We start from the raw sequence: 17703 nt of genomic DNA, 5'->3' as shown, positions 1-17703 counted from the left end.
TTTTCTTCTCGCACGCTGTCTGGTACGCGTTTGAGGTTTCGATTAATTCTAATACCCGCCGCATAAATTAATGTCCACTAAAGGGTGAAGCGCTCTCTGAAAGAATATTTTTATTCTCAAGGCTCGAAACTAAAACCTCTAGTTAAGGATAAAAGAACTATACCATTCCACCACGACCTCTCTAGGTTTCACTAAAATTATTACCAGCTAGTGCATTTACTTAAACTTAACACTGCTCGTGACGTTTTTTGTATCCAACGTAGAATAAAGGATTATTGGAAAATATAATTTTCCTTTCATCATATTGGGAAACCTTTGCAGTGAGGAAAAGGTGAAATTGGGTCATTTTCGAATATCTGAATCATGAATAAATTAGCATTAATTTTAAACTATCTGGCTCAATTATTTGTTTTATGCACAAGAAATTTTCAAATGGAAAAAAAGTAGCGGAACAAATATAAAAGAAAACTTATAATAATAAGAAGAAGGAAAACCTTAATTACTATGGCGGCTAAAACTGAAAAAACAACTGCATATCACATAAACATCCTTCATTTTTTGTGGCCCATGTACTTATTACCATATACATATGTAGCTTAATATATCATAGTCAAGACATAGATGAAGCAAAGAAATTATGCCCAAAATGGCCTTCATCACCAATTAAACAAGCATAGAGCTCCTTATCAAGATGATGTTTGGACTGATCATGCAGCTGCAAACATGAACTCCCAACTTCATCACAAGAACTTGAAATTGATGAATAATTATTAGTTGTGGTATTGAATGCCAACAACATTTCTTGAGCTTTGTTTAGTTCCTCCTTAAGCCTCTCAACTTCCAATTTTAACCTATCATTATCAGACATGGCATTATCTAATCTTTGTTGCAAGGCCTTGTAATCAACCTCGAGGCTCTGGCTTTTCCATCGTGCTCGCTTGTTCTGATACCATATTGCAACTTGCCTTGGTGGCAATCCCAGTTCCTGAGCGAGCTGGGATTTTCTATCGGAGTCAAGCTTGTTGTTGGAGTTGAAGCTAATCTCCAAGAGCCTTACTTGATCTTGAGTGAGCCTTTTCTTGTGACACTTGAGATTGTTCTTCCGAGTTTGAGAATTGAAGAAATCCATTATGATTAATAAGAAGTTTATGAAAAATGCTAGAATTTGGGAGTCATATAAGAAGGAGAGAATGATTAGGTTTGGATCCCATATATATATATAGGAGTATTTCAATTTCATAACTAATTAAAAGTTAGGGGAAGCGAAGAAAGTTGGGCAAGATATCGTTTTCATGCATACACGAGGTTATCACGTGGGTGTGGCCTACTTATGATAGTACACTGACATTAAATCTTTTATCAATTTAAAATTATACGTATGATACTTTTAAATCTGTAATTAGTAAGCTTTGGTTTGGTTTATAGTGTCTTATTGAAAATGTCTAACTTCAAAGTCTTTAAGTAGAAAACATGATTGAAGATTTATTATCTTAGGTGTCCACCTTGTAATTGCTAAATAAAATAATAATGATTTTCAAGATTGCATATCATTGTGTTTCTAGAATATTCTTATATAGAGAAATCTCAAGCCACATAAGTGGTTATAAATTAAAGGAAACAAAGAAAAGCAACATTACAAGCCATAAACACTTAAAAACCATAGACTCAAGAACCATAGACAAACATGGGAAGTATACGTTTGCTGACCAACTTCAATGATTTCAAAAAAATTAAAAATACAAAAGAGAAGCATGCAAAAGCCAAACAACTTGGTTCTTATTTGACTTCCTCATACACATAGTAATATCCTTCATAAAGTGAGAACTTAATGAAAATCATGTGGTAGTAGTAACTATATACGACTAGACAATTGGAACGTCCTAGTTGCACAAGGTGCTAACACTAGAGATAATAGAAGAGTTAACCATTAAAGCTAAATATAGTGAAGATTTTAAGTTAGTGGATAATATTTAGCTGTACATAATTAATACTGTTACTCCTTTGAACACTGATTAAGCCCTGTCTTGAAGACTTTGATCCTCCTTTAAATCAGCTATAAGGACATGTTAACTACCCATTCAAACTAGGCCAGACCCACAAACCCTCTCTGCCCCAACACCAAGCATTAAGGAAAAGGATAAGGAATGATAAAATACATATTAATGACTATCAGAAACTTATAATAAGACCTTGAATATGATAAGAGTCTACTCTTAACATTCTTGATATCTTTTTATGACACAGTGAGTTTCAGTTATATAGACTAACATGTAAAGAATTTTTACGTTAACATTGAAATTTAATCAGTTATACATAGCAGATTATTATTCTATTTTTCTGCTAGTACTGTATTAGGTAGATATGAAAAGTTTTAGTTGTTCGACTTAATTTGAAGTATCGGTGTACAGAACATATATACTCTCCTCTAATTTGGAATTTTATGAAATTCTGCATAGGTTAGCAATATGTTTTTCTTTTTTAATATGTCAAATGTACCTTAGAAGTTGCATAAAGAAAATGTTAGAAGGCTACGTACGGCTGTTGATAAAAACATATCCTATTTTGGGTAGGGCAAATTACTATTTCCAATGCTTGATTGATATCGCACTTGAAAAAAATGTCGTTTGGAAGGAGGGCAATATTAGCCCCACTTCACAATGGTTGATAAATTGGCCTATTTGTATACTTAATTTTCACCTGTACCAGTGGGGTACTATATTTTGGCATTTTTCATGACAACATGTTATTTTAAAAAAGAATTTAACTTTTAAAAATTCACTATAAGTCATCTAGAGATCATAATAAATAAAATTAGTGACCTAAAAAGTAAAGCATGTGACATGCTCCAACTAGTTAAGTTATACGAATAACTTAAATTTTTTAACATTATCAGTTACGTTAAATTAAATCCTTTTAAAAAATCCATTTTCTAGGAATTTTGAAGCTTTGCACGTATACAATCATGAGTAATTGGCTTTTTCGGGAAAGTGCATGAACATTGAAACGCTATACATTCATTCCCCTTCTCACAGCTTGACCTATTTTTGAATTCAAAGTATTAATTAGAACTAACATTGTATGTAGGGACATAAAAAAGAGAGTAGGCAATATTGATCAGGAGAGAGGACCCTGTTGCGAAGAAGAAACCCTATCTTAATTGTGACATTCATGGATCTTCGTCTACAGATAAAGAAGAAGATGAAATAAAGAAGAAAAAGAAAACCTAGCAGAGATGGTCTGTTCAGACCAAAGTGTTTTCGATATAACCTAAGTCACATAGGTTATATCTTTTTGGTCGACTTGTTTGGAGGTGTGGAGAAGGGAAGATCTTTGGATCACACAAGACCAATTCTTGATTGATTAAATAGAGACCTTCAGATTATATTTATACTAGAAGCTTCCCTCACGTGAATAACATGTGAGGGAATATAATTTAGTTGGTGGAAAGAATATTTTGGTTATTAGTGGGCAAATTAGAATAGGACAAGTGTACAGATTTTTCTCCTCTTGTTATTTTTTTTATTCTTTAGCAATTGTATATAAACATGTACATGAATCTGATGAAATATACAGAGAATTTCACAATCTATTCTTCAAGTTCTTTCATGGTATCAGAGCAGCTAGCTCGATCCAACACTTCAAATATCTAAATCTATTCTTTACATCAAATCATCTTCACTAGACTAAAATAGGTGACACAGCCATCACTGCAGAAACCAGCAATGTAGCAAAGGTAGTAAGCTATGATATCAATGACCCATATCATCGTAACAGTTCTGATTCTCCTGGGATGGCTCTAGTCAACACCTTGTTTGATGGAAGAGGATATCCAGGATAGAGGAGATCCATCTTGTTGTCTCTAACGACTAAGAAGAAACTTGTCTTCATCAATGGAGCATGCCAATCTCCAGATCTAAATTCTCCAGATCATGAACAATGGAGCTGTGTCAATGACATGGTGATATCTTGGATTCTGAATGCTCTTTCTAAAGATATTGCAGACAGTGTGATATACTCTAAGACTGAAAATGAGCTTTGGGACAGCTTGGAGCAGAGATTTGGAAGGTCAAATGGAGCCAAGCTCTATCATCTGCAAAAAGAGCTATCAGGATTAGTGCAGGGAAATAATGATATTGCGGGATATTTCACTAAACTCAAACGACTGTGGGATGAATTGGATGCATTAAATGTTGTCATATGTTGCTCATGTGTCTGTACTTGTGAAGGAAAAGTAAAATTAACTAAGTCGCTTGAGGATCAGAGGCTGATTCAATTCCTAATGGGACTAAATGACATCTATGCACAAGCAAGAGGAAACATACTCATGATGAATCCCTTGCCTAGCATAGATGTTGCCTATTCTCTTATCTTGCAAGATGAAAATCAAAGAGAAGTATATGCAAATGCGAGTTTCAACTCTGATTCTGTTTCATTCATGGCAGCTGGAGAAACCAAACAACCTAATGCCCAACTTTTAGCTGACTTTGCAGCTTTCATGGTCATAGGGCAGGGGAGAAATTTTCAGAAAAACAGAAACCAAGAACAAAGAGGAGCAATATTGGGACAAAAATACAATAATTCAGGACAGAAGTTCACTAACAAGAGCAGAAGTTTAAGGGAAAGAAGAGGTACAATCCAAATGTATCATGTACCTATTGTGGAAAAACAGGGCACGCACAAGAAGACTGCTACAGAATCATTGGATTTCCAGATGATTTTGAGTTTACCAATCAAAAGAACTATCAAAATCAGATCAAGGGAAATGCAGTCTTAGCACATGAGGATCATGAGACTCAGGGAGGACAAAATGCTGAAAACAACAACAATTTTGGGCAACAACTCAACAAGGAAAAAGTTGCAGAAATGATAAACATGTATAAGCAGGCAAAGCTTGCACAAGCAGGAAATTCAGGAATCAATGCCAATTCAGTTGCTGGTACTATTCTAAAATACTCAGGTTCAGTATTTACCACTCTAAATTCAGACACCTAGATCATTTATTCAGGTGCTTCAGAGCATATGTGTTTTGATCCTAACTCCTTCTTATTTCTAACTCAACTTTCTGTGCCTTTGAACATCAATTTACCTAATTCTTTCAAGGTAATTGTTACTCATATAAGAAGTGTTTCTATTCTACTAGGTCATGTTCTGAACAATGTCTTACATGTTCCAGATTTCAAATACAACTTGTTGTCAGTTCATAGGTTTTGCATTCAGTTCAAATATGATATTTTATTCACATCTATTGGGTGTGTGTTGCAGGGCCTTTCAATGAAGAGTCCACAAGCTTTTGGTGAAGTTAGAGAGGGACTCTACATTTTGGAACCCAGTAGTCTTAAGTCTAAGGGTCTGTTCAGTAGTAATGTATCTTCAATTCAAAAAGGAAGAAATTCCACTTTAGAGTCTATGTCCTTTTCTAGTCCTGTTTATGTTAATGCTATTCCTGATGTTAAACTTTGGCATGTAAGGTTGGGACATCTCCCATTTTTAGTAATAAAACATTTAGATTTCCTTCATTATGAATCAACTTCTAATTTTATTTGTGATGTTTGTCCTAAAGCTAGGCAGACAAGGAATCCTTTCCCTGTCAGCACCATTAAGTCCAAACATATTTTTGATCTCATATATATAGACATATGGGGACTTTACAAGTCAAATACTTATAATGGGTTCAGATATTTCCTTACTATAGTGGATGACTATAGTAGAGGAACATGGACATTTTTTGCTATCCTCTAAGAGCAATGCATTTCTTATGCTCAAATTTTTCTTGTCTATGGTTGAAAGACAGTTCAATGTGAAAGTAAGAATGATAAGATCTGACAATGCACTAGAATTAGGGAAAGGAACACAAGAAGCAACTTTTCTGGCTTTAGAAGGAATTCTGCACCAGTTGTCTTGTATAGCAACACCTCAACAGAATATTGTTGAGAGGAAACATAGACATCTCTTAGAAATTGATAGAGGTCTAATGTTTCAATCAAGGATGCCTATGTGTTATTGGGGAGAATCTATTCTGACTGCCACACACATTCTTAATAGGTTACCTTCCAGTGTCCTTCAAGGAAAAACACCATCTGAGATTCTATTTCAGCACAAACCCAAGTATGACTATTTGAAAATTTTTGGATGCCTATGCTATGCTTCTATATTGGCACAAGGAATAGGAAATTTTGATGAGAGGGCAACATCCTGTGTTTTACTTGGTTACCTTCTTCAACAAAAGGGATACAAACTACTGGAGTTGTCCACAAGGAAAGTATTTGTGTCTAGAGATGTAACATTTCATGAATCACACTTCCCATTTGCGGAAATCAACATAGCACACCATACTATTTTTCCTTCTTCAACTTTCACCACAGAACCTACCTTTCAGCCACATCACTAGATCAAACACAGTCTACTTTCTCAAATCATGAAACAACAAGTGTTTTATCACCACAACCATCAACCCCTTCTTATACTCCTCATCATCACTCAGCCTCCCCTAGCAAAACTCCAGTCTCTCCTAGCCTAGAGTCATCACACACTAGCACACCTATTCATATACCTCAAGAACTTATTCCATTTAGGAGGTCAGGAAGAGTATCTACTCAACCACTTTACTTGAAAGATTTTGTATGTAGTAGCATCATCTTCACAGATGTAGCTACAACCTGTTTCACTCAACCCTGTCAACCTAAAGAATGTTTTTTTCATCTCTCTCACCCAATAACCAACATGTAATGCAATCCCTTTCTACCCTAACAGAACCTTCCACTTTTAACCAAGCCTGCCAACATCCAATATGGATAAAAGCTATGAATGCAGAAATTAAAGCTCTAGAGGACAACCCAACTTGGGATGCGGTTGAGTTACCTAAAGGAAAAAGAGCTTTACCTTGTAAATGGTATACAAGGTGAAGCACTTATCAGATGGAATAATTGAAAGATTGAAGGCAAGGTTAGTACTCAGGGGGGTATTCAGAGAGAAGGCATAGATTACAGTGAGACCTTCTCACTAGTGGTAAAGATGACAACCATAAGGTGTCCACTCACTGTTGCAGCCAAGAAAAATTGGAATGTTTCTCAATTAGATGCCAACAATGCATTTTTGTATGGAGACCTACAAGAAGAGGTATACATGAAATTCCCAGCAGGATTGGATCTCTTTCTTTTGCTGTACTTACCCTCAGCCAATACATGCAGAAGTCGTGTCTTTCTCACTTCTCTGCTGCTTTATGAGTCCTCAAATACCTCAGCTCTGATCCAGGCCAAGGTATTCTCCTTTCTGCTAAGCCATCATTTTCCTTACTTGCATTTTGCGATGCTGATTGGGCTTCCTGCAAAGATTCACGAAGGTCTGTTAGTGGATTCTTCATCACTCTAGGAGGTGCACCTATCTCCTGGAAATTGAAGAATCAAGTCTCAATTTCTTTATCATTTGCAGAAGCAGAATATAGGTCAATGAGAAGGGTTACTGCCGAGCTTACCTGGTTAGTACGAATTCTTGAAGATCTATCTACACCAGTCACTCTACTGATTCCTCTTTATTCTGATAGCAAAGTAGAAATACATATCGCCCGAAATCCTATTTTTCATGAACGCACAAAGCATGTGGAAATTGATTGTCACTTTGTGCGTCAACAGTTTCTTTCGGGGTTAATCACTCTCTCTTTTGTTCCCTCCAAAGCTCAACTCGCCGACATCTTCACCAAGCCTCTTTCTGGGGTTTCTTATCGAGAGATTTTGGGCAACTTAGGCATCACCAGGCTCCCCTCCAACTTGAGGTGGGATGTTTCGAAGAAGAAACCCTATCTTAATTGTGACATTCATGGATCTTCGTCTACGGATAAAGAAGAAGATGAAATAAAGAAGAAAAAGAAGACCTAGCAGAGATGGTATGTTCAGACCAAAGTGTTTTCGATATAACCTAAGTCACATAGGTTATATCTTTTTGGTCGACTTGTTTGGACACGTGGAGAAGAGATGTAATGACCGGGCCGGTCGTTTTATGAATTTCAGCCCCCTTTTCCCCATTTCTGCTTCTTTATGTCTGGTTCAGCAGTATTATGTGGTATCGGGTTTGTTGGTTTGAGTTCGGAGTGGTTTTGTGGAGGAATGAGACACTTAGTCTCTTAAGTTGGCCATTTAGTTGGAAAAAGTCAATCGGAAGTTGACTTGTGAGTAAATGATCTCGGAACTTGGTTTTTATGATTTGGATAGATTCGTTAGGTGATTTGGGACTTAGGAGCGTGATTAGAATGTATTTGGAGGTCTGTGGTAGATTTAGGCTTGAATTGGCGAAATTTGAATTTTGGAGCTTTCCGATTGGTAGTAGAAATTTAGATATCGGGGTCGGAATGGAATTCTGGAAGTTGTAGTAGGTCCGTTGTGTCATTTGTGACGTGTGTGCAAAATTTTAGGTCATTCGGATGAGGTTTGGTAGACTTTTTGATCGTTTGCGGATTCGGAAGTTTTGGAATCCTTAGGCTTGAATCCGAGGATGATTTGGTGTTTCGGTGTTGATTTGAGTGTTCCGAAGATTGGTATAAGTTTTAATAGTTGTATATGACTTGTTCGTACCTTTGGTTGAAGTCCCGGAGGCCTCGGGATGATTTCGGATGGTTGACGGGAAGTTTGGAAGTTTGGTTGAGCAGCTTCAGCTGCTGAGTTTCTATCATAACCGCACCTGCGGATTGGGGACCGCAGGGGGGAGCCGCAGAAGCGGCGTATTGAGCGCAGAAGCGAAGGTCAATTGTTGGGCGAGCATCGCAGATGCAGAAGGAATGTCGCATCTGCGAGCCCGCAGATGCGGAGATTGGGACGCGGGTGCGGTAAGGGAAATTAAATGAAAAACTGCAGAAGCGGTTGGTTAGTCGCAGAAGCAGTTCCGCAGGTGCGGGAAATGGACCGCAGGTGCGGTATCGCTAGGTAGAACATATAAATAGATGCCTTCGTGAAATTTTGCCAAGTTCCATCATTTTTGAAGACGGGAAGAGAGATAGGGCTGTGATTTTTCAAGGAAAATGAAGGGTTTCAGTTGGGTAAGCTTCTTAAGCCTTATTATTTGTGTTTATGGCCATTTTTCCATTGTTTAATCATGGTATTAGTGGAAAATTAAGGAAGAAAGTTGGGAGATTAGGGCTTGGAATTTGGAGACTTTGATTTAGGGGTTGAAGGGTCGTTTGTGGTCGGATTTTGGTGTATTTGGTATGTATGAACTCGTGAGAGTGTAAGGATTTTAGTTTTGTGAATTTTATCGGAATTCGAGACATGGGCCCGGGGGTTGAGTTTGACCAATTTCGGGATTTGTGATGTAATTTGATTATTTTCGCGTGGGCTTTGTTCCCTTAGGACATACTAATGTTATGGTTCTGATTTTGGTTAGATTCGGGGCATTTGGAGGCCGAATCGAGAGGCAAGGGCGTCGCAGGCTAGAGTTTGGCTTGGCTTGAGGTAAGTAATGCTTCCAAACTTGGTTCTAAGGGTTCGAAACCCCGAACTATGTGTTCTATGATTACTATTGAGGTGACACAAATGCCAAGTGACGAGCTTGTGGGCGTGCACCGTGAGAATTGCGGCCTGGATCATTACATGGCACCCCTTAGTGACTCTTTCTTGCTGATATCTGTTTGTAATTATGTGATTAAGTTAATGAGCTGCAAATCATGCTAATTATCATGTTAAGGCTTCACGCCAATACTGTTGAGACCCGAGAGGTCGTTTCTTGTTGTCATATCATTTGCTTCATTGATATTCTGTACTCAGTCCTGTTCATACATATTATATCATGCCTTAGTCTCGATTATTGTTATTTGGCATATCATATCATTGTTCGGGCTAGTATCATGACATTTTGATCCCGTGTGTGTGAGACTGGAGAGTGGTGACTAAGTGAGGCCGAGAGCCTGATATTGAGTGACAATATGGGATCGGGCTGCATGCCGCAGCGAGACATTGAACATGCCTTCGTTGGCTTTTTTATAGCTATACCTGTCTAACGGGCCGGGTCAGCCCATTTCCGGCCCGGCCCATACCGATTTAAACCGGAATCGGCCCGGACCGGTACAAGGGGGTCGGGTGGGGCTGGGTTATAGGGGTAGGGGGTTTGTTCCGTTCACATTTGAACCACCGGTTAACCGGACCGGTCAAACTCGATCAACGAATAACACTGTTCATCCGGTTAACCGGCCCGGCCCGAACCGACCGAGACCGGTATAACGGTAACAATTATTTTTTTTAAAGCTTGAGCCTTTTCTGACCGTTGGCAACGGTCCATTTCACATTATGGCCGTTGCCTAACGGCTGAAACTTACATTTAGCCCAATTTTTGGGTTTTTTTTTTTAAATTAACCCCCTTTGAAAAACTATAAATACTCCCCTCCCCTCTTCCTCATTTCTTCACTCATCTCTCAATTCTCAATCTCAATTCTCATATTCTCTCATTCTTCAATCTTCACTTAAAGTGCAATCAACTATTTGGCTCTTCTTTTTTTTTTTTTTGGAATTTAATTTATCGCAGTATTTATTATTTGAAGTTTGAACAATTGAACTTCAAAATTGGAACAATTGACGTTTCTTCGTGGTAACATTGGAGTTGCGAAATCATCAAGTGCTCAATTTATTGTCGAATTCGGTGCACTCCCTCCAACTCTTTCTCTTATTTACTATTTTATTTGCATATTTAATTGTTGCTAGTAGTTAAATTTTTAAAATATGTTGAATGCTGCAAAAAGAATTTGTAATAAGGTTACTAATCTGGAAAATAAAAAAAAAGAGGCAGTACTTCAGCATCCGGTAGTAATTTAAATACCTCTACAAATATTCCTGAAATATTACCTGATAATAATATAGATTATGAACAATTGCAGGAAGATTTCGGTATAGAAGATAATGAATTAGAAATGGAAGATGAGATACCACTTACACCTAGTAGTGTTGGAGCTGGTAGCAGGGGTGGTGGTCGTGGTGCTAGTAGTAGACCACCTGTGGCCCCGACTAGTAATCGTAGAAAAAGAAGTAAGGTTTGGAAATTTTTTGAAGACATACCGAATAGTGATAGAGTTAAATGCAAACTTTGTAATGATACTTTTAAACATAAGACTGGAGGACAATTAGGGGAGACTGGGACACTTAGTAGACATATGAGAATTGAGCATCCTATAGAATGGGCTCTGATGGAGATGGAAATCAAACAACTCTAAACCCTACTACTGGAGGTCTTATGAAATATGATAAAATGAAGGATCGTGAAGAGTTAGCAAAAATGATTGCTTTGGGTTGTCTACCTTTTTCTTTTGCTTCTTCATCATATCTTATTATGTATATTCAAAGGATTTACAATCCTTTATTTAAAGGTATCCCTAGAAGTACTTGTAGAGCTGATATCTTTAGACTTCATGGACAATATCAAACATACATACGTTATTTATTTAGCCACCTTCCTTGTAGAGTTTCTCTAACTTCTAATATTGGCCATGCTGTTAGTGGAAATGATTATTTGACAATTACATGTCATTGGATTGATGATAATTATTGTATGCAAAAACGTATTATCGCTTTTAAATATGATGAAGATCAAAGTCATACTGCTGCGTTTATAAGTACCACTATTTGTAAAGTTGTTGAATTTTATAATCTCAAGCAAAAAGTATTGTGCATGTCTTTTGATAATGCTTCTAACAATAATGCCGCAATTTCAATATTAAAACTGCATTTGCAACCACCACTTGATGAAATTTTTCATGTTAGGTGTGCATGTCATGTTTATAATTTAATTGTTAAAAGTGGCCTTGATTTATTTTCAACTAAGATTACTCATGTTAGAAGAGCAATTGGTGTTATTCAAGGAAATAATAGACAATCTAGAATAAAGGAATTTAAGAATGAGTGTATCCAGTATGTTTCAGAGATTGGATTAGATCGGAACGAAGAAATCAAGGACGTGAAGATGTTGATAGCCCAGAAGACGAGGAACTTGGAGATATATTAACACATGGTAACCCATCCGAATTTAACACTCCAGAAGAAGGCCACTCAGTTCATATTGATTATGACGAACTTACTAAGGCAATGCAAAACCTTTGAAAGTTTGAATTTACTCTTTTTTGGTTAATTTACTTGTTGTTAAATGTAAACCTTTCAATTTGTAAGTTTGAATTTTGAAATAAATGTAGCACTTGCAATTTATATGTGTAATTTTTCCCATCTTCATTGTATACTTTATATTTTTACTTTATATTAATATAACTTACAATAGTTATACATAATACAAAAAGAAAATTAAAAATAACACTAACCCGGCCCGGCCCGGCCCCTTGAACCCGTAACCTTTACGTTTTAATTTTTACCCGGATGAATCCGAATCCGTTAAATCAGGTAAGCCCCAACCCGTAACCGGGCCGGACCATAACCCGTCCGGTTACTAAATTTCCCTACCCAGCCTGGCCCGGCCCACCCGTTAGACACCCATAGTTATAGCTTTTGGGCTAAAGAGAGAAGTCCCTCCGGAGTCTTTACACCCCCAGTGAGCGAGGTTGATGATATTGAGGGATGGATCTTCCCTGGACATGGATCTTGTCCGAAGTATTTATATTTGGAGATGGATCTTCTCCATATGCTGGAATGGCCTTCCTCGGTACTGGATGACTGTTGTCAGTGATGTGTATATATTCCGGAATGGATCTTCCCTGGGCCTTGTGAGCCATATACAGTACCGAATGATTGTGAGTTTGTTATTGATGTTATCTGGAGATGGATCTTCTCTGTAGGCTGGAAGGCCTTCCTCTGTACTGAGTGATTGCTGTCAGAGATGTATATATTCCGGGAAGGATCTTCCCTGGGCCGTATGGCCATATACAGTACTTAGTGGACGAGCATTTGAGGTTTTGGGCACATGAGGTACTCAGCATGGTGCATTCCATACAATATGCATTGACATGTAGATGTAGCAGAGTTACACTCCTTTACCTTGTTCATACCTGCTCTGTTTTACTGTTCGAGCTGTTTATTTAACTGAAGCATGCCTATGTTTCTGTACATTATTTCTGTTATCCTTGAGGAGGTTGAGTTCGTCACTACCTATCAGTTCAAATGTTGGACTTGTTACTTACTGAGTTGGTGTACTCACGTTACCCCCCCTCCCCCCTCCGCACCTCGTGTGCAGATTCAGGCACTTTGGATCCAGTGGTGGATGTTTCATCGAGGCTTCTGACTTAGAAGATTATTGAGGTACTTGCACGGCGTTCGCAGGCCTTGGCTCTCCACCTTACTTACCAGTTGTATTTCAGTTGTTTCCTTAGACATTATATGAGACTATGTATTTTTCCTTAGACGCTCATGCACTCAGTGACACCCCGGTTTTGGGCTGGATTGTATTTATTCTTGGAATTCTTATGTTTCAAATAGTTCTTTAACTGTTAAAAAGCTTCCCTAAATGTTTTCAAACTTATTATTATCGGGTTGATTGTTGAGTTGAGGCTGGCCTAGTTTCACGATAGGCGTCATCACGACGGGTCGGATTTTGGGTCGTGACAAGGGAAGACCTTTGGATCACACAAGACCAATTCTTGATTGATTAAATAGAGACCTTCAGGTTTTGTTTATACTAGAAGCTTCCCTCACGTGAATAACATGTGAGGGAATATAAGTTAGTTAGTGGAAAGAATATTTTGGTTATTAGTGAGAAAATTAGAATAGGACAAGTGTACAGATTTTTCTCTTCTTGTTATTTTTTTTTATTCTTTAGCAATTATATATAAACATGTACATGAATCTGATAAAATATACAGAGAACTTCACAATCTATTCTTCAAGTTCTTTCAGACCCATAAATTAATATTTGAAGACATCCTGTGAATTTGGAAACAATTGGAGTAGAAGAAATAAAACAAAAAGAAAATTCATTCTGAAACTACCTCAATTATATTAAGTAAGACACTATATTAGTCTATGGACGTATCATGTCACGCTATATTAATTTGTAATTTCAATTTTTCTTTTGCAAAAAGTATATTTTTTAGAGAATTTGGGATTAGAGCACAGGAAAGGAAGTCTAATTGGTGTAACGGTAAAATTTATTGTCAAATGATTAGCAAAGGTTGCGGGGTCAGAATTATGAGACTAAAACAATTTTCTCGTAGAAATACAAAGTAAAATTACGTAGATCAAATGTGATTCGATCTTTTTCAAAACTCTGTTTGTAATTAACATGGTCTTAGTTTACGGGATGCTATTTTTATTTGGAATTCAAGCACAAAAGCTTTATATTTCTCATATATATTTTAATTGTTGTAACAAAGCGATTTTCCAGCACTCTATTTTTCCAAAATGTAAAATTTAGATTCCTCTATTGGTCTTATATATATCAAATGATGAACTGCCATTGGACCACTCTCTCTGGGGCTGCAGGAATCCCACAATCTTCCAAATGCTATGTCCTTGAGGAACATTTGAATTTTAATCTTTGTAATTATGTAAGTTTCCTTTTTTCTTATTCTACTGATTTTCCTTAAATAATCAGCACAGTAGGGATTGGTTAAATTTCGGTATTAAACTATATTGTTTCTCTTTTTAATCTCAAATCTTCAACTATTTAAGTATCTTTTGGTATATCCTAATTACCACCATCGATCAGTCCGTTTATCTGATTTTAAAGACACTAATCTACCTATGATGACGAAAACTCCAAATTAAAGAAAAATAATTATAATCCTGGTTTTAGCTTCACTCGGAAGTTGTTCATTTAATACAATCAAGTGAAAGCAATACTGTACACGCAAGAACAGAAATGAGGCTGTCATTCAGAGTAGTCACTTTCTATATTTAGCTTGGCCTATTGATGTTAACATTCTAAAAGCAGGTAGCTCCAGCTATTTTAATTGGATTTTAAGTTATATGCATATATAGCTCGCATGTTAGTTACCATTTTTACTAGGTTAATTACTACTTAAAGAATTTGATAGTTTAACGTTAAAAAGCCTTTCAGCACCTCGACATGCAGTTAATGGAGTAACGAGTACAAATGCGAAAAGCTATATGTAATTTGAGGACTGTCCGAATTCAGAAAACAAATTCTGAGTTCTATTGCAGATAGAGCTAGCCTAAGAGAGCACAAAAGTATTAAGCAGATATGACATATTTTTAGTCGGGTCAATAACACATGGTATGTTCCTACGTTATCAAATCAGAGGGATCTGATTTATCAGTCAATACTGGTCTCTTCCATAACATTTGACATATTAGGTTCACTGCACTCTAATTAATATTATCACAAAAGAAAAGGGGAGTTATTAAAGCAAATTATACCTGTATATATCTTCTGTAAATTGTGACATATATATATATATATATATATATATATATATATATATTACTGAATTCGAAATCAGAAAATCAGAGAAGCAGAGAAACATTAGTTTAATAAACAAAACAGAAAAAATAATTCCGAGCCCACAAGTTGCTTGTGTGTCCTTAAGGAATTTAATCCCCTCACTGTTGCCTAAGGTTTTGGATTAATTCCTCCCAGGATAGAACGGAGTAACTATTCTGTAATACTGGCAATCGAAATTACAGAATTTCAGCGAACTCAACAAACGGAGCAAATCACACTTGACACTTATGTTTATTTGAAAATACTAAACAATGTAGAAATGAGGGAAGAAGATTTCAGATTTTCCATATCCGATTTCATGTCTAAAAAATGAAGCCAAGCCTCTAAATTTATAGATAAAGGAAGGGTGATATGGAGAGGTGCAATCTAAAAGGTGTCTCTTATATTTCCCATTCACACCCCTTAATAAAAACACAACAATCCCCCACATGAATGGGGAATGGTCATATGAGGAAAAACATGCATGAAAATACTGTGTGATTCACAAATAAAGATTAATCGCATCTGGATAAGTAGGTTTCCCTTTGAACTTTCCGTAGTGAACTTATGTCGGATATACTCGGTCAATCGGTAGATTTGATATCTTTGAACCGTCGAACTTTGGTGCATACCTAGACAACCATAAGTCACACAATTAACCCTTAACCGTCTTTGGTTCTCACGGTTGTGTTCGTTTCAGCCATGAACACCACCTGGTTCATAAGTGCGTAGAGAACTGGCCTTACAGGATTCTCCTTGAAGCGGCTTACACTTTACACTTACATAGGTGATTTCTAAACGTTTTATCCCGTAGATACACTATTGGATATACCCTGTATCAAACTTAAAAACCATTAAAAAGTCTTAACTCTTTATCCTTGGTACTGAACATTGTCTCATCACGAGAATGGACCAAAAAGAAATTTTATTTGATAATGTTGAACCGTCATTAGTGACTTTGTTTGAGCTCCTTGAACCTAGATCTTGGGATCTCCAGTCTTCTAGGTAGAGTTACCGCCACAATGACTTGTCCTCAGCCATAGTCACATTCCCCTCGATGATCTTTCAACTACCTCTCTAGTTAGGCCTTTTATAAGTGGATCCGACACATTATCGCTTGACTTTACATAGTCAATTATGATAATTCCCCTAGAGAGTAGTTGCCTAACGGTTCTATGTCTTCCTATATATGACAAAATTTTCCGTTATACATAACGCTCCCAGCCCTTCCTATTGTTGCTTGACTATCACAATGTATACATATAGGTGCCAAAAGTTTGGGCCAAAATGGAATATCTTCCAAGAAATTCCGGAGCCATTCAGCTTCTTCACCGGCCTTCTCTAAGGCTATAAACTCAACCTCCACTGTAGAGCAGTCAAAGTACATTTATTTGAACGATTTCCAAGACATCGCTCCTCCATCGACTGTTTAGAATCGGTTGAACCGGTGATCTAATTTGCATCACTATACCCCTCTATTATCGCGGGATACTTATTGTAGTGCAAAGCATAATTTGGAGTATATTTCAAATACTTCAAAACTCGTTTCATTGTTATGAAAGTTCAATCCAAACGTTCTTATATCGTAGACTAATAAGTATCGACTTTCAATTGCATATCAGATTATTGACTACACTTAATGTAGTAATAGTATATTATAACAACAGCTGGAACGATTAGCATCAGTTGTGATCACAACCTTTTAATATATAACACATTTATCAATCACTCCGTCATTTTCAAGCATTTGTATGTTATTTATTCATACGCCTATATGATATGCAAATTATAGCACCTCCATTCATGAAACAAATCCAACTTGCAATGGATTTTGGTCATGTTCATTGGTTGGTTCGCCTCATTATAGACCAACGTATTAATACATTCGTTTATGAACGGTCATGTCCATACAAAAACGTACAGACGTATCTTTCTATGAAAAGTCACAACCTTCAAGTGACATCATTTCATAAAAGAACTAAACAATATAAATTTTCAATAAAGAAAATGATCTTTCGAGAAAGGCACGTGACCAACTTCCGAATTAGTAGTTTCATCAACTAGTCTATACTAAGACTAAACAACTGATGAATTTACCAATTACTATATCAATGGGGTTCAAAAATTATATCATTTAGACATTACGTCTAACATTGGCTTTTGTCATGCATAAGCTAAAAGCCCCCACATTTTAAATATTTCATCAACATATCATCTGCATATAATCAAATAATGACTATATGACTTGAAGTATTTCTTAACGTAAACACATTTATTTACACTCATTAATTTTGAAACTATTTGACAATATTATTTGGTCAAATCTCGCATGTCACTTTTTGAGTGCTTGTT

The 17703-nt window shown here is 36.7% G+C and overlaps 1 protein-coding gene across 1 annotated transcript; it reads left to right on the top strand.

The window, feature by feature from the left end:
• LOC109218541 lies at positions 3956-6388 on the top strand. Its single transcript, XM_019382918.1, has 4 exons — positions 3956-4628; positions 4670-4962; positions 5263-5463; positions 5693-6388. The coding sequence occupies exons 1-4, from the start codon at positions 3956-3958 to the stop codon at positions 6386-6388; spliced, it is 1863 nt and encodes a 620-aa protein (XP_019238463.1).

Source organism: Nicotiana attenuata, chromosome 2 (genome assembly GCF_001879085.1).
Source record: "Nicotiana attenuata strain UT chromosome 2, NIATTr2, whole genome shotgun sequence".
Taxonomy (NCBI): domain Eukaryota; kingdom Viridiplantae; phylum Streptophyta; class Magnoliopsida; order Solanales; family Solanaceae; genus Nicotiana; species Nicotiana attenuata.
This window is presented reverse-complemented; position numbering and strand designations above follow the sequence as displayed.